Source organism: Marmota flaviventris, chromosome 12, assembly GCF_047511675.1.
Source record: "Marmota flaviventris isolate mMarFla1 chromosome 12, mMarFla1.hap1, whole genome shotgun sequence".
Lineage (NCBI taxonomy): Eukaryota > Metazoa > Chordata > Mammalia > Rodentia > Sciuridae > Marmota > Marmota flaviventris.
Genome location: NC_092509.1, coordinates 43,792,406 through 43,816,830, shown reverse-complemented (window position 1 = coordinate 43,816,830; position 24,425 = coordinate 43,792,406). Strand labels below are relative to the sequence as shown.

The following is a 24,425-nucleotide window of genomic DNA, read 5'->3' as shown; positions in this document are numbered from 1 at the left end:
CCTGGGTTCAATCCTCAGCACCACATAAAAATAAATAAAAGTTATTGTGTACAACTACAAAAAAAATTAATACATATATTTTTTTGCTGGAAATACAGTCAATTCATTCAAATTCAAGCTCATCCAGATCCTGGGCACAAACCCTAGTGAGGTGCATGGGAGCACCAAGTCAGAGAAAGGGGGACAGGAGTGAATCTGAGGCCAAGAGAAAGGGTGGGAAGGACCTCCCCCTAGGTCCCTTGGTGTTCACTCCCACAGTGGTATCTCCACCTTCCAATGACTGTGAAGACCTTCCAGTCCCTGTCCTCTTGGCGTCCACCCCAGCCAGGGCTTTGAAGGCCAGTCCTGAATGGTTCTATCCTCCCTTGCTCCATCCTCATTTGCTCAGGCTTCTAGCCTCGCTCTTCTCCTCCTCCACGTTCTTCTCAGTGATTAGTAGCAAGTTAGGGGGTACTGTATAAGCCAAAGTGAGGCTGGGGGCCGTGGGAGGTGGGATGGAGACAGGTGAAGAGAGGAGAAGAGCTGTCCAAAGACCCCTCTCTTCATGGGATCCCAAACTGTACAATCAGCTCCTCTTTTGCGTCCACACGGATCTGAGAAAGTGCACTGTAGGCATAAGCAGCTATCCTGGAGACCTGCTGCAAGTCAGAGAAGGGGATAGGCTCGCTGGCCAGCACTTGGTGGGGCTGGCTGGTAAGAGATGGCAGCGGTGGCAGCTTCTTCCAATGGGTCAGGCTGCTGCTCAGCACAGCCAAGCGTGTGCTGTACTGCCTTGCCCGGTCCATGTAGTCATGCTGCTCCATGCCCTGGGAGTCTGCAGCAGACACATCGATGATGTTGCTAGCTGTTTTTGCGAGGATGGAAGAGAGCAGGGCCTGCTCATCTGTGCGAGCAGAAGGCAGGCTGTGGTAGTTGGGCTCAGCTCCATTGAGGGCTTTGGTTGGGGGGCTACTAGGGTCCAATAGCAGCTTCCGCTCCTCTCGGTCCTGGTCCGAATCCTCCTTTTCGCTGCTGTAGCAGCACCCCATGGCCGGGGTCGCGCCGGGCGCTTAGGCCGCGCGGAGGAGGGACGGCGTCGGTCAAGAGCCCTTCCGGTCACTATATATATTTTTAAAAATCACCACTAATGCTAAAAGGGAAAGGTGTTGCCATGGTGGTTTGGAAAAGTATATCTTACAGGCTCAGGTATTAAAGGATTAATCCCTAGGATGACCTGATTAAAAGGTGTCAGAAAACCCTAAGATGTGGGGCCTAGGGGGAGTCTTAGATATCTTGGCATTTGGATATGCAATGCATTTCCCCAAAACTCCTGGGTGAATGCAGGAGTATTCAGAGGCAAAATAATTGAATTGTGAGAGCTGTAACCTAATCAGTCCCTCCTAGTTTGAATGAACTAACTGGGAGGTAACTAGATGGGTGGGGCATGGCCTGGAAGGGTTCATCTTCCCTGTGGCCCCCATATACCCTCCTGCTTCATGGTCTCCATGAGGTGAGCAGGAATCCCCTGCCATTCCCATCCGCCATGCTGCTGCTGCAACGTGGGCCCAGAGCAGTGAATTCCAGCAGTGAATACACCTCCGAACCTGTGAGCCACAAATAAACCTTGCTGCCTCTAGTTGTTCTTGTTGGATATCTTGGCACAGCCTGGAAAAGCTAACTAGTACAGGGGCGTGCCATTAAAGAGAATCTGGGGACCCTGGTTCATTCTTCCACTCGTTTACCTCCTGGCTACCACAAGGTGCTAAGTTTTATGCCACCACGCACTCCCTGCCATCATGTTCTCTTTTGCCATAGACCCCAAAGAAACAGGGCTAATTGATCATGGACTAATATGTACAAACTTGTGGGCCAAAATAACCTTTTTTTTTTTTTTAAAAAAAAAAAAGTCAATTATGTCAGGTATTTATTAGAGTAACATTAACACTAAAACTAACATAGATGGGTATTAGAGGTTTTTTAAAAATCTTTTTATTTATATATGACAGTGGAATGCATTTTATTTATATATGATAGCACAGTCAATTCTTATTACACATACAGAGCACAATTTTCATATCTCTGGTTGTATACAAAGTATGTTCACACCAATTCGTGTCTTCATACATGTACTCTGGATAATAATGCCCATCACATTCCACCAACATTTCTAGCCCCATGCCCCCTCCCTTCCCTTCCCACCCCTCTGCCCGACCTAGAGTTCGTCTATTCCTCCCATGCTCCCCCTCCCTACCCCACTATGAATCAGCCTCCTTATACCAGAGAAAACATTCGGTATTTGTTTTTTTGGGATTGGCTAATTTCACTTAGCATTATCTTCTCTAACTCCATCCATTTACTTGCAAATGCCATGATTTTATTCTTTTATTGCTGAATAATATTCCATTGTGTATATATGCCACATTTTTTATCCATTCATCTATTGAAGGGCATCTAAGTTGGTTCCACAGTTTAGCTATTGTAAATTGTGCTGTTGTAAACATTGATGTGGCTGTGTCCCTGTAGTGTGCTGTGTTTAAGTCCTTTGAGTATAGAGTATAGGAGAGGAATAGCTGGGTCAAATGGTGGTTCCATTCCCAATTTTCCAAGAAATCTCCATACTGCTTTCCATATTGGTTGTACCAATTTGCAGTCCCACCAGCAGTGTATGGTTGCACATTCCCCCCGCCCCCCCATCTTTCCCAACACTTATTGTTGTTTGTCTTCATAATCGCTGCCATTCTGACTGGAGTGAGATGAAATCTTAAGAGTAGTTTTGATTTGCATTTCTCTAGTTTCTAGTGATGATGACCATTTTTTCATGTATTTGTTGATTGATTGTATATCTTCTTCTGAGAAGTCTCTGTTCAGGTCCTTGGCCCATATGTTGATTGGGTTATTTGTTTGTTTGGTCTTTAGCTTTTTGAGTTCTTTACATACCCTAGAGATTAATGCTCTATCTGATGTGTGAGGGGTAAAGATTTGCTCCCAAGATGTAGGCTCTCTATTCACCTCACAGATTGTTTCTTTTGCTGAGAAAAGACTTTTTAGTTTGAGCCCATCCCATTTATTGATTCTTGATTTTAATTCTTGTGCTATAAGAGTCTTGTTAAGGAAGTTGGGGCCTAATCCCACATGATGGAGATTAGGGCCTACTTTTTCTTCTATTAGATGCAGGGTCTCTGGTTTTATTCCTAGGTCCTTGATCCATTTTGAGTTAAGTTTTGTGCATGGTGAGAGGATTAGATTATTAAGCTTGAAAAGCTTCATAACTTTAGCCCTTGCTCATTCTACTACAAAGAAGAATAAAGGATGATATAATAATAATGAGAATATGAGTATTACTACTCATAAAAGCTGTTGTGAGGGATACAGTCTACAAAAAAACAAAAGAACTTAATGAATTTGTCTTTTCCCCCATACTACTGTCAATAGCAATAACCTACAATTAATTTGTATCTCATATACTGTCAGGGAAACAATTTAGGCAAAACTAAACCTTCCGAATCCTGAAAAATATACTTGTGTATTTACTAATGTTCCCCAACTTACAATGTTATGACTCAACCATTATTCTACTTTGCAGTTGTGCAAAAGTGTACCTAAACAGCCTTTCCGTGTTTTACTTTCAGTGTAGTCTTCAATCAATTACATGAGATATTCAATGCTTTACTATCAAATACACTTTGTGTGTTAGGTGATTTTGCTCAAGTTTAAGCTAACATAAATGAGCACATTTAAGGTAGGCTAGGCTGTAATGTTTAGAAGGCTAGGTTATTACGTGTATTTTTTTTTTGAGAGAGAGAATTTTTAAATATTTATTCTTTAGTTTTCGGCGGTCACAACATCTTTGTTTGTATGTGGTGCTGAGGATCGAACCCCGGGCCGCACGCATGCCAGGCGAACGCGCTACCGCTTGAGCCACATCCCCAGCCCCAAATTACATGTATTTTTGACTCAACTTACAACCAACATTTTCGTATCTACAATATTAAGTTGAGGAGTGTCTCTCTGTCTGTATTTACATATAAATGTGTGTAAAATTCATTGGGAAGAATAAAAGACCCAGAATAACCAAAGTGATTTTAAGCCAAAGGAAAAAAAAAAGCAATGCTGGAGGCATCAGAATACCTCACTTCAAATTATACTAGTTAAATTTAGTTATAGTAACAAAAACTGCATGGCACTGGCATAAAAACAGACACACAGACCAATGGTCCAGAACAGAAGACACAGAGGCAAACCCTCACAGATACAGTCATCTGATCCTTGATAAAGGTGCCCAAAACATACATTGGAAAAAGACAGTCTTTTTAAACAAACAGCACTAGGAAAACTAGTTATCCACATGGAGAAGATTGAAACCAGACCCTTATCTCTCACTCTGCACCAAAGTCAACTCAAAATGGATCAAAGACCTAGGGATTACACCAGAAACTACACAACTCCTACAAGAAAACATAGGGTCAACATTCCAGCCTATAGGCAGAGGCAACAACTTTCTCAGTAGGACATCTTATCTGACATCCAAAACATCAAATTTGTTATGAAGCTTAGGAAATAATGCCACGAATTAATAAGTGGGTGGCTTCAAATTAAAAAGCTTCTGCACAGCAAAGGAAACACTTAGGAATGTGAAGGGAGAACCTACAGAATGAGAGAAAATCTTTGCTAGCTACTCTTCTGACAGAGAATTAATATCTAGAATATATAAAGAAAGCAAAAATCTCAACCCCCCAAATCAAAAAACCCAAATAATAAATGGGCAAAGGAATTAAACAGACACTTCTCAAAAGAGGAAATACAAATGGCTGACAAATGTATAAAAAAATGTTCAACATCATTAGTAATTAGGGCAATGCAAATCAAAACTACACTGAGATTTTGTTTCACATCGGTCAGAATGTCAGTCATCAAGAACAAAACAATCATAAATACTGGAGAGGATGTGGAGAGAAAGGGACACTTTTACACTGTTGGTGGGGCTGTAAGTTAGCATAATCGGTATGCAGGTTCCTCAAAAGACTACACATGGAATCGCCATATGACCCAGGTATGCCACTCCTTGGTATTTATCCTAAAGAATTAAAATTATTATACTACAGTGATACATGCATACCCAAGTTTATAGCAGCCCAATTCACCGTAGCTAAACTATGGAACCAACCTAGGTACCTGTCAATGAATAAATGAATATAGAAAATGTGCTGTATATATATACTGTAGTTTTTTATTCATTCCTAAGAAAAATGAAATTATAGCTTGGGAGCATTATGTTATCAAAATCGACCAAACTCAGAAGGTCAAGGGCTTTATGTTTTCTCTTATATATACAAGCTAGAGAGAGGAAGGAAAGATGGCAGGGATCTCTTGAAAATCAAAGGAGGAGTGGAGGAAAAGGGGCAATGATATTGGTCAAATCGTATTGTTATATTGTGCTCATGTATGAATACAACAAATCCCACCATTACATATAACTATAATGAACCAATAAAAATATGGAACAAATTTTATAAATTTGTACCATTTTTTGATCATTTTGATGATTCACATAATCAACTTTACTCTTTTGCCAATTTCCTTAATATCTGGCTTTATAGAAGACAGCAGGGGTCTCATACCTATTTCACTCTCCCATCTATATTCACTCTATTGCTCTGGCTGCAGTACATGTGGGAAAATTAAGTATTTTCATGGTCTTTTTAGAGAACTCTGGATATTATTCTTTTATACTATCCCAAAATATGACAGCTGAGATATAAAACTATATCAATAAAATTTTCCAACTTTATTATAATGTTGACATAGGTTCTGGGAGTTTATCTGAAAGTTCTTCAAGAAGAAGAAGCATACTGAAATGTAGTTGGTCATCGACATAAATTCATTTTAAACTTTTCCTTTCCTTCCATGGCTTACTTTTTTTTGGTGGGGGGGTTTCTAGAATCCCATCTCCACATTATTTTATCCTGCCTGTTTGATCCTGCTTGCTGGAGATATAAGGCTTTCTTGTACTTCTTGATATGAATATAGTTTAAAGGCACTTTTTGTTGACTAGCATTTCTTAAAGCTGGTGAAGGACTTCAATGTTCCTAATAGTTTTATAAACTTGTACTCTTTATGATCGTTTTGACTATATATTCCCCATATGGTAGTTGTCCTTTGGAGTCTGTGTTCATCAGAGGCTTTCCTATGCAAGGATACCACTTTCTTCAGTTTCTGACTATTCCCACTTTGCCTTTCATTAATTGCATACTTGAAATCTCACTTTTTATATACTTTCTCAAGAATTCATGAGAATATTCATTTTTAAATTCTTAAGCCATCAGACATTTATCTCTGATTTGACGGAAACCAGACTCCATGCATGGTTGGTTAACCTGGTACTGTATTCCATTTCTTTGTTATTTTAAACTTTAGGACAAAGGTACCCCTGTGCCCCAAGTATCCAGATCAATACTAGCTCTTCCTTGTTTATTAAAATTGCCCACAAAACTGTCCCCCTTCTAAAAGCATCAGAAAGGTAGGTCTTTATTCCAGGCACTTGCTTTTAGTCAGGAAGGTTAAAGGCCTTTAATTCTGTAAATTATTTTTGTTCCCCCAGTGCTGGTAATTAAACCCAGGGCCTCACACATGCGAGGTAAGTACTCTGCCATGGAGCTATACTCCCAGTCCTGTGAATTCTTTTTGTAAACCTCTGCAATGACTACAGGATATTTCATTAATGAATATGCCGTTCATTCTATTTTTTAAATAGTCGCATTTATAGATACCTGAAGGCAATATATTGATCCCCACATCCTTTATTGTAAACATTCTTTCTGTGCATTGACACCACCATGAAATTTCTGCCTGTAACTTTTTTCCAACTTTTAATTCAGCAGTTATATATGGACTTTCTTGTCATGTGAAACTTAAGCATCACCTTAAAAGTTAAGTCATCTTGATCAATTATGTTTCCTGCCAAACATTCTTTTTGGTCTTTCTGAGCATCATCCTCTCCCAGGAACCCCTCATTCTGTTATTGCCAGATTAACAAAAACAACTAACAGTTATTATACACTTATGATGTTTCCAGAAATGTGCCAGTAAATGTTTAATAACTGGCAGAAATTGCACATACACAAGCTTATAATGAATTTTACTAATATAGATAATAAAAATATATAGCAATCTTTATGACAAATTCCGCAGAAGCAATTTATTCTCAAAGAAACATTTTACTGCTTTTTCCTGATTCTTGTATCTGCAGCCACCCAATGATTGCAGTTGATTAATTATTGTAATCTGGCATGAATGTTGGTTGACATTTCCATTTCCATTAACAAGTGAGACAAAATAAAACAATCAACACATATGTCAGAGCATCACTTATTTGTCAATGATCTATTTGATTTCTTTGCTGAATAAGAAAATATTTTTTAAATACTGGGAGAATGATTCCTTAACTTTTTGTGTTGCAATGGAATACCTACAGACACATTTTAAAATTTTATTCCTCATTAATAATTTTTCTACCATCTAAGTCTAGGAAAATCAACAAAATAATAAACCAATTCTGATTTTGTCTAAATACTGCCATGATGTCCATGAATGTAGACTGGGGGAAAGATGTGTAATGTACACCAATGTGTAGTATTTCTACCACACAGGTACAATATAACCTCAAGAGAACAGATAATAATAAAATAACAAAATAACAAAAGAACTAAGTTTTGATTTTTGCCTTTGTTTTTAAATGATACCCAGGTCTCAACTGAAAACAAAACGATGTACACATTTATAGGATCCACCCTTTCTTTATGTTACAATGTCATCTATTGAAGAAGACAAACCCTTAGACTTAAGTCACAATCTGGATTTTCTGGATTTTGCATTCATGATGTAGTTCTCTGTCTTCTGTATTTCCTGGAAGCTAGATCCAGAGCCTGATCCAAATTCAATGTCCACTGTCTGTGACAAGATGAAGATGTCTTGTTTTCCTCCACCAGAAAGCATAAAATGTCTAGTTATTTCTATTTGTATGATGCTAGTTATGATTGATGATTTTATTAATTCAATGGGAAATATAAAATGGGAAATGTTACATCATTTCCTTTTCAATTATAGTTGGAGGCTTTTGTAGTAAGGTACTGTCCCTCATCTGCCGTTTGCTTTCTCTGTGGGCAAGTGCACACAGAAAGGCAGAATAAATACTTGATTCTTTCCCTTATCAGTTTTCAAGAAGATAGGAATTGGTTCCTGCTCATTATCCTAGGGTGACCAATTCTGGCTTTAAATACCATTATAAATTCAAGGTTTTAGCTGGTGATCCAAGAAGCTGAGGCAGGAGGATCGCAAGTTCAAAGGCAGCCTCTGCAAATAAGCAAGACCGTGCCTCAAAATAAAAAGGAAAAAAGGCCTGGAAAACACCCCTGGGTTGAATCCTTATATCAGAAAAAAAATTTCATGGATTAAAAAAAATTAAAGTTAGCATCCCTTATGATGCACACATACGTAGGTTCATGGCAGCACAATTCACAATAGCCAAGTTATGGAACCATTCTAGGTGTCCCTCAACAGATGAATGGATAAAAAAAAATGTGGCATATATACACAATGGATTTTTATTTAGCCATAAAGAGAAACAAAAAATATGTGATTTCCAGGAAAATGGATGGAACTGGAAAACCTCTTATTAAGAAAAATAAGCAAAACTCAGAAAGACAGGTATCTCATGTTTCCTTTTATATGTGGAAGCCACAGAAAAGGGAAAAGGAGGTGGGGGGATGTCATGCATGTAAAGGGGAGACTATTAGTGGAGGAAGTGAATGAGGGGAAGGGGAAGTAGTAGGAATGAATTGGTCAACTATGTTTTAAGTATGTATGACAGACCACAATGAAACACAAAATTGTATAATTAATATGTATCAATTAAAAATTCATGGGGCTAAACCTTAAGGGGGACTGTAGGGTTCTAGTCTCTCTGCTTCCTGGCTTAAGCAGTGTTTTGCTCTGCCATGTGCTCCGGCCATGCTGTACTGCCCTCACCAGAGGTCCAAAGAATTGTGCTGCACAATCTTGGGTTTAAAACATTCACAACCGTGAGCCAAAATAAATCTTTACAAGTGAAGTGCCTCAGGTATTTCATTATAAAAATGTAAAGCTGATCAATACATCAACTATCGGTTCTTATGTTGATGTCTCTTCAGACATTTGGTTCTAGTTCTGTAATGGATTCTTGAAAAAGGGCTCATTGGAAGAGTATTTTTTTTAAAAAAATGTTGATAATGCATTGTGCTTTTATATTTTAAATTCAGTTTTTTGAATAGAAAATATTGGGCCGACTTTCTTTTCTTGAGAACTTAAATATATTTAAGCACTCCACCACTGAGCCACATCCCCAGCCCTATTTTGTATTTTAGACAGGGTCTCACTGAGTTGTTTAGCGCCTTTTTGCTGAGGCTGGTTTTGAACTCATGCTCCATTTTCACCTGGTATAAAGATTTACTGTTGAAAATTCTGATGATAATCTACATATAGTAGATTACTACTACATATAGTAGTACCCTTTTTTCAAATAGATGATCAAAAGATATGCTGCTGTTTCTTTATCAGCAGTAATTTTAACTAAAATGTGTCTTGGTATTGTCTGTTTTAGCTCTGTTAGTTTCTTGGTGTGCCCTCTAAATATACAATTTCTTTTTTAATTTGAGGAGGGTTCTTGAAATAAAAATTTTAATATTTCTTTTGCTTGTTTTGACTTTGTGCAATCCTAGTTTTTCTTTGCCTTTCTTCAATGTCATTAATCATGCTGGATCTAGAATCATTTTGACAAAATCCTAGTAATATTTGATAGCTTCTTTGCTATGACACTATCTTCCAGGATCATCTTGTACATTTCCTGGCCCTCATTTGAAATCTGCCGCATCTCCAAAAGCATAGGTCCTCATTCATTGTATCAACCCTTAAATCAGTGAATCTTTCATTTTTGATTTTTAAAATGTTCCCTTTTGCACCTTCTATTTCCTTTAAATCATTACTATGTTTATCTGTTCTTATGCTTCTTCTATTCCACAATTCTGTAATATTTTTGTCCTTTTCCTGAGTTGTCATCTAATTTACTTTTTTGGGGGGTGGGGGGGTGCCAGGATTGAACTCAGGGGCACTCCACCACTGAGCCATATCCCCAGCCCTATTTTGTATTTTAGACAGGGTCTCACTGAGTTGTTTAGCGCCTTTTTGCTGAGGCTGGTTTTGAACTCATGATCCTCCTGTCCCTGCCTCCCAAAACACTGGGATTACATGAGTGCACCACTGCACCCGGCTCATCTAATTTTGATTTATGTTGTTCTTGCATGTCTTGAATTTCTTAAAGACTTTCAGCTCATTTTGAAATAATAAATTGCAGTTTTGTGGGTGTGTGTTTCCATTGGGATGTAATTCTAGTTTCTTTTCTTAAATGTACTTTACATGAGAGTTGACCTTAGTACTATTATTTCACTCATTTTTATGCAAAATTACATTTACTGAAGTTTTTGGAATGAGGCAGAATTCGGAAAATTTGTTAACTACAGAGTTCATTTTTGTGTTGTTTGTGCATGGTGTTAAAAACTGAGGCAGCTGGCTTCCCAGAGTTTGACTCTTGTGTTCCTTCCCCATTTTGACCTAGACCTCTTTGGTCTATTGCCTCTATCCTGTTCAATTTTTATTCCACTTTAGCAACTTTTCACTCATTGTTCAGATTTGTTTTGGAAGGGAGTTTTGGCAAGTTGGATTTGATAATTTTAGGGGCTGAGCTGATTGTGGTTCTCCTGTTCTCAGGCCCATCTTATGTTAACCTATTGCTTCCTTCTTTTCTCTCAGAGAAATATAGGAGCTGTCAGTGTTTTGCTCCCATCTGCTTGTATTTTGAGGGTTTGTGATCACCTTGTTTTGTTGCCAATGTCATTATGTTGTATCAATATGGGAAATGAAAAATTATGCTGTCATCACCGTCTCCCCAGAATCCTTGTCACATATTTAGTTTCAATACAGGGAGAAGTATAATGTGGATTACTTGTAAGGCCACTATTGCTGTTAAATTCATGCTTTTTTTTCTGCACTTCAGAACACACTACTTCACATTTGACTGCTTCATGCAAAGTTGATACACCTGCCTATTTAAAACCAGGACTCATCTACTGAAACTATGTTTCATTAAAGTCTTCAGTATTTCTGGTATCCATTTGACAAACTTGCCTTAGCATAGCAGTACGCGAGAATTACATCATTCTCAATATATGCTGCCCAACACAACTCTAGTGTCTGACTTGTAAGAAATACTAAAGAACTGGTGAGATGAATAATTTTGAGTTCATACATCAGAATTGACAGTCATCACATTACCAATCTTAAGACTATAAATGTGAGAGCAGAGATTACATTTTGCTCACTATTGTATCCGCAGAGATGAACACAATCCTTGACTCAGAAACACCTAAAACAAATTCCCTTGTTCAACAACAACAAAAAAATGGAAGCTATTTTCTAGTAGATTGTTTATATCAAACTCTCTTCCTGTGGAAGAGGTTTATATTTTCCCTCTCTTTCTGTGGAAAATGTTTCAGGAACTACCCATTATTTAAAACAGCAATTTCATATTGTATAATGCTGGTTTGGGGACCTGGATACCAACTGAATGTGAGACAGGCATTGACAGGAGTAATATGATGGATAAGGACATCCAGTCATTGTTGCTGGCAATGCTCAGGCAATCAGTTTGGGTGACTAGAGGGTGTTCGTGGGATGTATACAGGCATCAGAAATGTTACATCAGATCAGGTTCCTTTGTATAAGGGCTGAATTCAGGGAACCTCATAGTCACAACTTTCCATAATTCAAGGACATTAGGATTCTCCAGTGTGAAAGAAAGATGTAGTTTCCTTCTCCATCACAGGAAGGTCAGTTTCCCTAGAGTCCACCCTCTCCAAGAAAACTGGACACTTTGAATACAAGGGCCTCAGTAAGTCACTACAGCTTCTGTTGAGAAGCCACTCAAATGACTGTCAAAGGCAAATAGTAACTGCTGAGATGGGGCAGAGGGGGAAGGGAAAGGGAAGAAAGAAGACCCGACACAGAGAAAACCATTTCATGTTTCAATGCACTTAATGAAAAGATGGGATAGTTTGGTGAGTCAATTTTACTTCGAGGACAAAGCTTTTTCTCCCTATGATTTACTGAAGTCTGAACTGAAGCTTTTTGTCAATGTGTTGGGTTAGTGATGGTAACTGACACACTATTATACACTCTACATAGAAAATTTAAGATGTTTATTAATAGAAAACCTTTATAGCAGGATTGAAAATACATCAGTAACAGCTTCTTCAACTACAGCACTATATATGTCAAATATGCATATGACTACCAGCTCTGAAAGAATTTGGCCTGGAAGTCTGAAAATACATCAAATACTATTTTGGAAAAAAAAAAAAAAAGAATAAAAATGCTAATTACCACCTGCTCCAAGGGCTCCATGTACCAAGTCATATTCCAGAGTTTAGCAGGCAGCTGGTGAATCATGTGTAGACCTACTGACTTGTTTTGAATCTACAACAATTTCCCCTTCATTCATGGCTAGATGTCAACTCATAATTAAAGAGGACTTTTGTTATTTAGGTTTTCTGAAATCTTTACTACTTCATATAGGGCATTGTTCCAAGTCAGAAGTAAATACAAAGCAATGGTAGCTTGAAGCCCAAAGGAAAGCTCCTGTTAGAATCATTTCTGTTTAAGGACTCTATGTCCAAGATTTTTGAAATTTTTTTTTCTATCAAAGTGGTGATTTCTAAAATTTAAGTGTAAGACTACTGTGACACAAAATTCTGAAATGTTAGTTATCTCCCGCTATAGCATTTGTAAACTTCTCAACTGAGGCTTTGTCAAAGGCAATTTCAGAATGGTTTTCACCAAATTGCAAGTCCTTTTTTTTAAAATTAATTTTACAGTAGAATGCATTGACATATTGTACACAAATGGAGCACAACTTCTCATTCACAAGGACTTTAATGGCGCTGTAATTGGAAATTAAATCACATTTGCCACCCTTTCAACCCCAATATATGGGTATATAGTGACAAATACCCATTTGGCAGAACTATAGTAAAAATGTATTTCTCTCCATAGCTTTGAGTGCTTCTAGTATTATGCACTTAAGACAATTATGAATTATGAAACATGTTCCAGGTCTTGTATTTTTCAAAGAATTCTGCAAACTCACATTTTGCCATTGCTTATTTCTTATAAGCAATATTCTGGCATAGCATAGCCCAGCAGAATTTTCTGAGGATGGAACTATTCCATATTTGCACTGTCCAAAATGGTAGCCATTAGCTCCATGTCACTATTGAGCATTTGAAGTGTGGTTACTGTGACTAAGTAATTGCATTTTTAGGTCTTATTTTGATTAAACTCAAATCCTTTTGAGTGAAACTCTCATCATATAGTAATTTTACTGTTTTAAACAGTGGCTGTACTATTTTACATTCTGACCAGCAAGGCAATGTAAATTGTACGAAGATTCTTTTCAATTTTTCTACCATCCTTACCAACATTTATTATTTTGCTTTTCAAAACTCTAGTCATCCTAAAGGGTATGAAGTGGTATCTTATGGTTTTGATATGTACTTCTCTAATACTTACTGATGTTGAGAATCTTTTCATGTGCTTACTGGCTTCTTCTTTGGAGAAATGTCCACTCAAGTCCTTTGCTTATTTTCGAATCAGGTTTTGTTTTAGTTCTCCTCTATGCATTCTGCATATCAATCCCTTATCAGATATATAATTTGCAAATATTTCCTTCCATTCTGTGAGTTGCCTTTTTACTGTGTTGATGTACTTTGATGCACAAAATTTTAAAATCTATCATGAAATCCAACTGGTCAATTTTTTATTTTGTTGCTTTGCCTCTGGTATCATATCCAAAAAAAATACCACCAAATCCAATGGGTCTTGAAAAAATGTTTTTCCATATTTGTTCATGACAGCATCATCCGCAATGGCAAAACGTGAAGGCAATTCATGTCCCCTGATGGATAAATGGATTGGAAAATGTGGTATATACATGCAATGGGGCTAAAAAGCCTTAACAAGGATGAAGTTATGCAATAGGCTACAACATGGAGGAATCTTGAGGACATACGCTAAATGAAATAAACCTGTCACAAAAGACAAATATGATTCTACTTATAAGAACTAATCAAAATCGGAGCAACAGAAGGAATTGTAGTTGCCAGGGGCTCAGCGGGACTGGGGACATATTGTTCAATGAGCACAAAATTTGTTTTACAGATGAAAAGAGTAATGGAAATGGTTGGTGGTGATGGTTGCACACATTATGTGTGTATTTAATATTGTATACTTAAAATTAAGATGGTATATTGTCATGCGTATTTTACTATACACATACAAAAATCAAATAGCCACATGTAGCTACGGCATTTAGACAGAACTGTATAGAACACAGGTGAAAGCAGACGTCCACATTAAACAAAGACTGGTGTACACTGTGGCCTGTCCAGCAATGTCATTAGACAGAACCACTAAGGTCTGATTATTTGCCAGGGGAGGATGAGGGATGCTGGTTTACTTTGTACACAACTAGGATGAGGGATATCAGCAGAAATCACTATGTACCCCCTGCTACCTCTATATTCATAATAGATGTACATAATATATACAAGAACAGAAGTTTCAATATGTCATGCAAAAACAAGCTTAGCTTAAAAAGATGACGACCAGTATTACCAAAGCAACATACAAATTCAATGCATAATCCCCATCAAAGTACCAATGATGATCTTCACTGAACTAGAAAAAAAAAGTCTTAAAATTCACTTGGAAGAATAAAAGACCCAGAATAGCCAAAGCAATTATACGCCAAAAAAGCAATTGAGGAGGCATCACAAAACCTCACTTCAAATTATACTAAAGAGTTATAGCAACAAAAACTGCATGGTACTGGCATAAAAACAGACACACAGACCAATGGTCCAGAACAGAAGACACAGAGGCAAACCCACACAGATACAGTCATCTGATTCTTGATAAAGGTGCCCAAAACATACATTGGAAAAAGACAGTCTTTTTAAACAAACAGCACTAGGAAAACTAGTTATCCACATGGAGAAGATTGAAACCAGACCCTTATCTCTCACTCTGCACCAAAGTCAACTCAAAACGGATCAAAGACCTAGGGATTACACCAGAAACTACACAACTCCTACAAGAAAACATAGGGTCAATACTCCAGCCTATAGGCACAGGCAACAACTTTCTCAGTAGGACCCGTAAAGCTCAGGAATTCACGCCAAGAGTTAATAAATGGGGTGCCATCAAATTAAAAAGCTTCTGCACAGCAAAGGAAACACTTAGGAATATGACGAGAGAACCTACAGAATGGGAGAAAATCTTTGCTAGCTACTCTTCTGACAAAGAATTAATATTTAGACATAGAAAGAAAGCAAAATTCTTAACCCCCAAATCAAATAACCCAATTAATAAATGGACAAATGAATTAAACAGATACTTCTCAAAGAAGAAACACAAAATGGTTGACAAATGTATGAAAAATGTTCAACATCATTAGCAATTAGGGCAACGCAAATCGAAACAACATTTGAGATTTCGTTTCACAGTCAGAATGTCGGTCATCAAGAATACAAACAATAATAAATGCTGGAGAGGATGTGGAGAAAAAGGAACACTTTTACACTGTTGGCGGGACTGTAAATTAGTTTAACCAGTATGGAAATCGGTATGGAGGTTCCTAGGCATGGAATCACCATACGACCCAGCTATACCACTCCTCAGTATTTATCCTAAATAATTAAAATTATTATACTACAATGATACATGCATACCTAAGTTTATAGAAGCCCAGTTCACAGCAGCCAAATATGGAACCAGCCTAGGTGTTCGTCAATGAATGAGTGGATAAAGAAAATGTGGTGTATATATGTATATATACACAATGGATTTTAATTCAGCCATGAAGAAAAATGGAATTACAATCTTTGCAGGAAAATGGACAGAACTGGAGACCATCATGTTAAATGAAATAAGTCAAACTCATAAGGTCCTGGATTGTATGTTTTCTCTCACATGAGGAAGCTAGAGAGAAAAAAAGGAAAAGAAAGGTAGGGTGGATCTCATGGAAATCAAAGGAAGATTAGTAGAGGAAAGGGACCAAGGGGTGGGAAATGGGGAGGAGCAAAGTGCTGGGGAGTGATATTGGCCAAATGATATAATTATATTGTGTAGATACCAAACAACAAATCCCAACATTATGTAAAACTATAATAAATCGACTAAAAATGTGGAAAAAAAGAAAACAGATGACCAGAAAAGGAAAAAAATGGTACTTATTTCTTCTTCAAATGATGTTACTGAATGTGTCAGACATGCTTTACAGTAATTCACCCTTATCAGCAGTTCTCTTTCCATAGTTTCAGTGACTCATGGTCAAATGTGGCCTTGGTACAAAAATTTTAAATGGAAATTTCTATAAATAAACAATTCATAAGTTTTAAATTTCCTGTTCTGAGCAGCACAATGAAGTCTTGCACCACTGTACTTCACACCACTCCAGACATGAACGGTCCCTTTGTCTAGCACACCCACACACTACCTGCCCAGTGATCCCTTAGCATCTGCCTGGGTTGTCGGACTGACTGTTGTGTATCACAGTGCTTGTGTTCAAGTAACCCTTATTTACTCCGTCCATAATGGCTCCAAAGTGCAAGCATCATGACTCAGAGGGAGGCACCAGGACATAAGACAGGGAAGGGTAGAGTAACACTGGCACTATGTGACAATGCTCAGGTATCCCTCAGTATTTACGGGGAATTGGTTCTAGCATCTCTATCACCAGCAGATACAACTTCTTCAAATGCTCAAGTCCCTTATATAAAATAGCACAACATTTGCATATAACCTATGCACATCCTTGCATGGTTAGAACAATCTCTAGAGCATTTATAAACTCATATACACAGATAGTTGTTATGCTAGGTTGTTTATGGAATGACAAAGTCTGTACCTGTTTAGTACAGACAGAATCTTTTTTTAAAACTTATTTTTGATCCATAGTTGGTTGAATCCATGAATGCAGAATCCATGTATAAGGTGGGCTCACTATATACATGGTTCAGTACTACGAGTATATAAGAGCTGACAACTTAAACAGTGATTTTAAGCACTACCAGGGGTTTTGGGAAGTGTTCCCTGTGAATAATGGAATACTATTGTACTTAAATTGATCACAAACTCTAAAAGTAACATAACTAATCAAAATATTAGCTCCTTTTAGTCTCAGGCTTGCATCAATGACTAAGCAAATGACTTTAGACATTTGCAATCAATCTAGAGCTCAGTTATTTCATGTACAAAAAATTGAATATGAGGGGTCTTACTGGTCTTTTCTTGCTTTATCAATCAGGTGAGTTTTACTTGAGCATCCAAGATTCCATTTTTTTTTTTTTTCTGTCTAAACTCTCAGGAGGAAAAGGATGCCTTAAATGCTGTGCAGAATTCTGATCACAGAACCATGACTTTGATCTCCAGTGACTCTGATTTCCACCTCTGCAAAGACATCGTTGATAACAGCCTCTACAACATTGCTTGTCATTCTGATGTTTCTATGGGTTTCACCAACATTATAAAGTTCATGACAATATTACAAGTTTTAATGCTACTTGCCTGTTATGAGCCACAACTTTCAGAACTACCTGAAAGATCTGGCTACCAGCATCAATAATTAAACATCTTTACCAAAGACTACTTTTCTGAAAACACTGAGAGAGGAAGTAAGGGAAGAGAGAAGGGAGAAACCAGACTTTCCTAAATACGTATTGTAGTGGTTTGTTAAACAGTTACCTTATTCTACAAGTGCCCTCTTTTTGAGAGTACTTTGAAAGTGGCTTTTTTCTTTCCTCTCTGCAGCATCTCCCCACCCCCACCCCACATCCCCTGTGTGAGAAGGGAAGCAATGAAGGAAATGAAAGGGTTCATTTAAGTGCCATATTCACATAAGGCTAATTTGTAAAAGCTCCCAGCTGAATATACTAACAGCCACCACTGGTCCACAAAACTTCAGTTGAGAAGACTAATTGAGATTCTTCAGAAGAACTCCCTTGTCTTAGCAGTTGCAGAATGTCTCATTAAGCATTCTGTGCTTTCCCCTTTCTTTGGAATATTAAGTTTGACTCTGCTCGGACTGAGTTTATAGCTTGCAATCTCCAACAGATTCAAATGCACCATTGTTGTGAAGCTGTTGGTTTTGTTTTGCATCCTTGTTTGCTTGTTTTTTTTTCTTTGATCTCAAACTCAAGTTGCATTTAAGAGGACTATACCAGTTTACTAGAACACTGTTTTTAAAACAAAAGAACTACGCCCCACCTCCAACACTGTAAGGGCTAGGCTGAAGTCCCCATTGAACGCCTTCTCTAGTCAGACACTAGAGAAATATGTTCTATAAATGAAGACTATCAGAGCTGAGAGCTTAAGTTCAGAAACAAAGATGAACTCCACAAAAATCTGACTTTGTAACCATTTTCAATTCTCTATATAGATTGTAACATTAGACTTATTAAATCGTTGAGGGCATGATGCCCATTTGACTATTTTCATTACCAAAATGACATGTTATAGACAATTCTGTGTATTCTTTTAAAAAGCCTAAGGATTTAGTGAGGCCCTCAGCAACTTAGTGAGATCCTGTCTCAAAACTAAAAAAATATGAAGGGCTGGAGATGTAGCTCAGTGGTAAAGAGCTGCTGGGTTCAATCCCCAGTATCACCACCAAAAAACAAGAAAGCCTTTGATGTTTGAAGTAATGGTGGTATCATAAGAAATGATCTGTTTACATATTTAATTAGAAGCCTCTCCCATAAATTGGGAAAAATTTCTTGGTACAGTTATAGGATAGCTTTTCCTTCTTACTACTATCTTAATATCCAATATTATGGGCTTGCAAAGAAGAGTGGGCTCAAACTAATATAGTACAAAGGTCTTCAGGCATCTGTCATTACTGTTGTTGCTGAGCTGTCACTTGTATGTAAGCAATGGTATAAATATACACACATTACATACATATGTAAATGTGGGTGTGGGTGTAAATGCTTTAAACACACATATAGCCCATATTCCTTTAACCCTGAAGTTTGGCTGAATTATTCCACCTGTCTTTTTCATAAAGGAACAGATTGTTTATAGACCTGCCTCTATCTAAAACATAACACTGTTTTTCAGATACATTGCATAATTAATTTATATTCTCCAGAATAAAAAGTAAAATTCTATTGCTATAAAATTTAAATAACTATTTTTTTCTTAACTGGAAATATAAAAGTGCATTTCAATATGCTTTTTATTTCCAACTACTATTTTTATAACATTCTGAAGGAAGTCCTATTAGTAAATGAAATCCCACTGGTAATTTTATTTTTAGCTTTTAATATATTTTCTACTAAAAAAAATCAAGCTGTCAAGACAAAATATTACTAGATTTGTTATTACAAAAACAACTGAGAATTTTTAATTCACAAAGGATGAAAACACAAGACACCGATCTCATTGTACATATCACAATAAAATGATTAGCTGTAGACTATTAAAACATTTAAGACTTCACATACACATACATACTCTGAAACAAGAAACAGGACATTTTAACCTTTGATATGTTCATGACCACTAAAAAGAAAGAATATCACAGATTTGCATCTAATTGTTTTCTCAATATACAAACAAGATATAAACCAGTCCTAAAGCACACTGTGTTGTTAACAACATCTGTAAGCAAATATAAACATTCTGACTTGGGATTTTTTTCTTCCCACCCCAAACGATCTGCCTTGTTATCCATTTAACAAGATCACAAAAACAAATACAATATTTTTATCACATGACTTGGGAGAGATTTTTAGACAGATCACACAAAAAATTTTTTTTTTGTTCCCAAGGAAGGCAATCTGTAAATTGTAAATGCAATCCTAGGAAAAAGAATCTTGGTCACAAATGATCCACTTTCAAATAATGATGACGAATAATAAAAAGCATATGTTGGGAAAGGGGACGTGCTGGTATGGTAAGGAATAGAAAGATATGAAATGAGAAAAAATATATTTGCCACAGGAAATATTGGATTCAGTTGATTTGTTTAAAAATGAGGTATAGGAGTATGTCAGCAAAAGAAAAAAAAACAAAAAATTAAGAACCGAAATGCACATTTCCAATGGAAAAATCTCTAAACCTCTTATAGTTTTCTTTATTAGACATTTCATATACAGCAGTTAATCTAGAAAAATACATTTAAAAAAATTTTCAACAGACCATGCTCCCTGTAACAAAACCTTCCAAACCCTGTTTTATTATACAAATCACTTACATTAGTAATGTAAAAAGAAATTCTCAAATTTAGCAATGTTATTTTCCAACCAAGATTCATCTAATTTACACATGAGTTTCCACTATTCAAACTGGAGAGTTAGAATTCTGTAATAAATTTTTCTAATGTAGTCTGTACATATTAAATAACCTAAAAGGATCCTCTTGTAGTGCATTTACCATTTAGCAAGTCTTTTCAGTATTTTTCCAGTACCATTCGCATTACAGTGATCTGCATGTAAATGTTATTAAGATCTAAAAGTGCACACAGTTATCGTTCCCAAATAATGGTCTACTTCTGGAGGAAACCTAATATTCACAGAAAAGATTACCTATATCATGATTACAAATGTAGGGTTAGCATGTATTCTGAGACTATACAACACAATTATATACATAAGCTAAGACATTAAATCTTTAGCCTATATTTACATCAAATAATGTTCCACAGGGTCATACCAAGAATTCAATATGGCACTAGATATAATTAGGATTGTTAGCTACAATTCAGTATGGTGAGGCAGTCCAAAATACCCTGAACTGATTTATGCTAAATGAAACTCCAGTATATCACAGTGTTTTAAGCAATATTAGTGTGCTGCCAAACAAGTAACTAAGATATCCAGTAAGGATGCTGTGCAACACAGGAAAAGACAGCAAGCCTTCATGGAGGGACTATATCTGGGTTATAATTAATTTTAATATTTAGACTGCCACTGCATGCAGAAACCCTGAAAAAGAAATACACAGGTTTCAAAATGGATATACTTCATTTTGTTTTAAATGCCCAAGAGTGTCTTTAAAATAACTCCCTAGTAAGTATTATTCTACCAAGTCAAGAACTTAAGGTCATGAGAAGAAATTCTACATTATCCAGTTTGAGGGGAAAAAAAATGTAGTTTTTCTTACCAAATTATCCAGTGTATTTGACTGGTTATTCTACGTTTTCATTTTTACTAAAATTCAGAATATTAAATGCAAACAATCAAGATAAAATGAATCAAAAATTACACACAGTTATATCACCTTGCAACAAAGCAGCAAACTTGAGGGTCTAACAGGCATCTTCGCTCTACCACTTCCCTTCTGATCCCTCAAAAAAGTGCAAAATCAAAGAGTCACTGCTTGGTCCAAAAATAAAATACATTGTATATAAAGATGTGAAATTTGATGGAATCCAGCTTCTATTCCACAGGTTGTCTTCCACAGAATCAACGTCCAAAGATGGAATTTAATTCTAGAAGAATTAATTCTACAATCTGATTTTGGTACACAGTATGAACTGCTATATTACCAGTCTCTTTCTCTGGCTTTAACAGAGTGGGACCAAAAACAATTGCTATACTTTGATAGGTCATCCGGTTTTTTTCTCCATTTTCTATAACTCTAAGGGGGAAAAGAAAAGTTGTTAAAATATGAGGGGAAAATTTCAAATTGTATTACAAACCTAACACTCTACATTTAAAAAAGAGAAATAATGCTCAATTTCCTAGGTTGACACACAAACTATTTCACCAAGTAGAATTCAGTGTGAATGTCACATGAAGCTTGCTTTTGGATAACACAGCTGAAATGGATTATTATACATACTGTAACAAACTTCAAGTGTTTGTTCAAGTGCAATATTTTAATTTTTCTTTTTTGTTTGCTTTTTGGGTAGTGGAGATTTAACCCAGGGGTGCTTTAACCCAGTGAACCATTATCCCATTATCCCAGCCCTTTCTAAATTTTTTTTTTAAAAATTTTGAAACAGAGTCTCACTAAGTTGGTTAGTGCCTCACTAAATTGCTGAAGCTTTCCTCAAACTTGCAATTTTCCTGCCTCAGCCTCTCGAGTTGCTGGATTGCAGGTGTGTGTCACTGTGCCTGGAGCTTTAATTTTGAAATAGGACACAGATGTAAATATGTTATAATTCAGGCAATAATTTATCTCCTAGGTTGATGGGAAAAAACTTTCATGAGGGCACAGAGATTAAAACTCAGTTTTATGTTATTTAAAAAAAAATCTGAGATAATTTTAGTATTCTAATGTTCTTTTTATAAGATGAACAAAATTAGTTATTAAAGGACTATGTAGTAAGCCTGAGCCATGATGGTTTTCTTTTAGGGTAATAATAATATACCTCACTTAATAATCAATCTCACCTTCATATTTATCAACTTTAAAATACCTACCATGCACAAAGCATTATATAAATGCTTTAAATGAAGTATCTACTTTAATATAGTCTTCACACCAAATCATTTTACCTATGAGGAACTACACTAAAAGAATTATCTTTTTTCCAAGTTACTAAGAAAGCTATGGCATAGGTGTAATCCAATTCTGGGTCTGACCCTGTGTGTGGCTATACCATATCTTCTAACTGTGCAGTTCTCTTACCTTTTGAGGTGTCTAAAAAGAATCTGCATTGTATCTTGATTTGGCTTTGGCAACTGTCTGATCAGGTCCTTAACAGCAGCAACACGCTGTCTTGGTTCTTGTTCTGAAAAAGAGATAACATCTAGATATTTTGCAGCAAATTCTTATGAAACTGAAAGCAAGACCTATTTTGGAAGCTCAGATTTGGTAATACACAGTGACACCTGGTGGTCACATTTAAAATTTTTTGAGCAAAACAATAATCCATTAAAAAAAAAACTCGTTTAAAATACTGTACAAACAGAATGGGGTAGCTTAATCTGTGCAAAGGATTTTCACAATCTAGAAAGAAACTCAGTTGAAATTATATACTTACTAATTGCATTAACAAAATCATTAAAATGATTAAATGTAAAAAGAGGTTCTGGTAATTCTCGAAAAAACATTTTGAGTGCTCCAGTGATGACATGAATGTCTTCCCATTTACTATCATTCAAGTCCAATTTCTCATCTAAAAAATAGTAGGAAGAAGACATTTTAAAAAATTACTTTAAACCAATTCTAAACATTATGAGTGATGCTTTGGAATATAATATGGAATAAAATCTTTTACCATGATTGACTGCAAATCTCAGCTTCTGGACTACTGCAAGGTTGCCACTCACTCTGTAGATTCCGTCAACATCCAAACCTACGGAATAATACTAATTACTTATGTTTAAAGTACTTACTTGCTGCCAGGCATAAAGTCACATGCCTGTAATTCTAACAATTCAGGAGGCTAAGGCAAGAGGATCACAGTTTGAGGACAGCCTCAGCAACTTAGGCCAGAAGCAACTAGGCAAGACCCTGTCTCAAAAAATAAAAAGGGCTGGGGATGTAGCTCAATGGTAAAGCACCTCTGGGTTCAATCCTCAAATAAATAAAGAATTTGCCTATTCTAAAGATGCTTGCGTGTCTTTTTTTTTTCCCTTTCCCCTCAGATGGGGTCTCACAATGTTGCACAGGCTGCTCTCGAACCTGTGAACTCAAGTGATCCTCCTGTTTCTGCTTCAGGAGTAGGTGGGACTACAGAATACCACCATAGTTGGCTTTAAAATTCTTATTCATTAGCATCAGCTTAAAATCAAATGGACAAATACTCTCTTCCTCTAAATGACTTTTTATAGACTCGGGCAGGGGAGAAAGATGGTGATTCATTCTGAATTCTGTTTAATAAGCAGCAATAATTCTACTTTGTTTATCATGTAGAATGTGGCTTAGCTCAAAGGAAGCATCTCTCTAAGCTTCAAATACTAACAATTTAAGATAAAATTTTGCAAACACCTGGGGATAGTTCAAAAAGTAAAGGAAGCCAAATAATTTAAAATTAACTCATTCACTTTTTTGCACATGATTATAATGTAAACGCACATACTAAAGACCACTCTTCAAAGTGTATGTCATATTTAATGCTTATAATAAAGTTAATACAAGCTAATAATGAAACCAATATTCTACAGAAACAATAGGTCATTTTGTATAGTTTATTATTTTCTTTTTAAAATTTTTTTGTTTTAATTAGTTATACATGACAGTAGAATGCATTTATGCACTTTGATATACATAGATGGAATACAATTTCTCATTTTTGAGTGTACATGTTGCAGAACCATATTGGTCATGTAGTCACAGATATACATACATAC

General features: G+C 36.5%; 1 protein-coding gene and 1 pseudogene across 5 annotated transcripts in view; both read right to left on the bottom strand.

The window, feature by feature from the left end:
- Positions 1-454: 454 nt before the first annotated feature.
- Positions 455-1,071, bottom strand: LOC114087148 (ragulator complex protein LAMTOR1 pseudogene; annotated as a pseudogene).
- Positions 1,072-20,237: 19,166 nt separating this feature from the next.
- Positions 20,238-24,425, bottom strand: part of Arhgap12 (Rho GTPase activating protein 12) — a 118,438-nt gene continuing 114,250 nt past the window's right edge. For all 5 annotated transcript variants that reach the window (XM_027928659.2, XM_071599904.1, XM_071599905.1 and 2 more), the window contains 4 exons: positions 23,351-23,428; positions 23,114-23,248; positions 22,759-22,861; positions 20,238-21,762 (listed from right to left, as the gene is read on the bottom strand). In XM_027928659.2, coding sequence (XP_027784460.2) covers positions 21,588-21,762; positions 22,759-22,861; positions 23,114-23,248; positions 23,351-23,428 — 491 coding nt within the window. In that variant the 3' untranslated portion in view covers positions 20,238-21,587. The remainder of the gene's footprint in view (positions 21,763-22,758; positions 22,862-23,113; positions 23,249-23,350; positions 23,429-24,425) is intronic.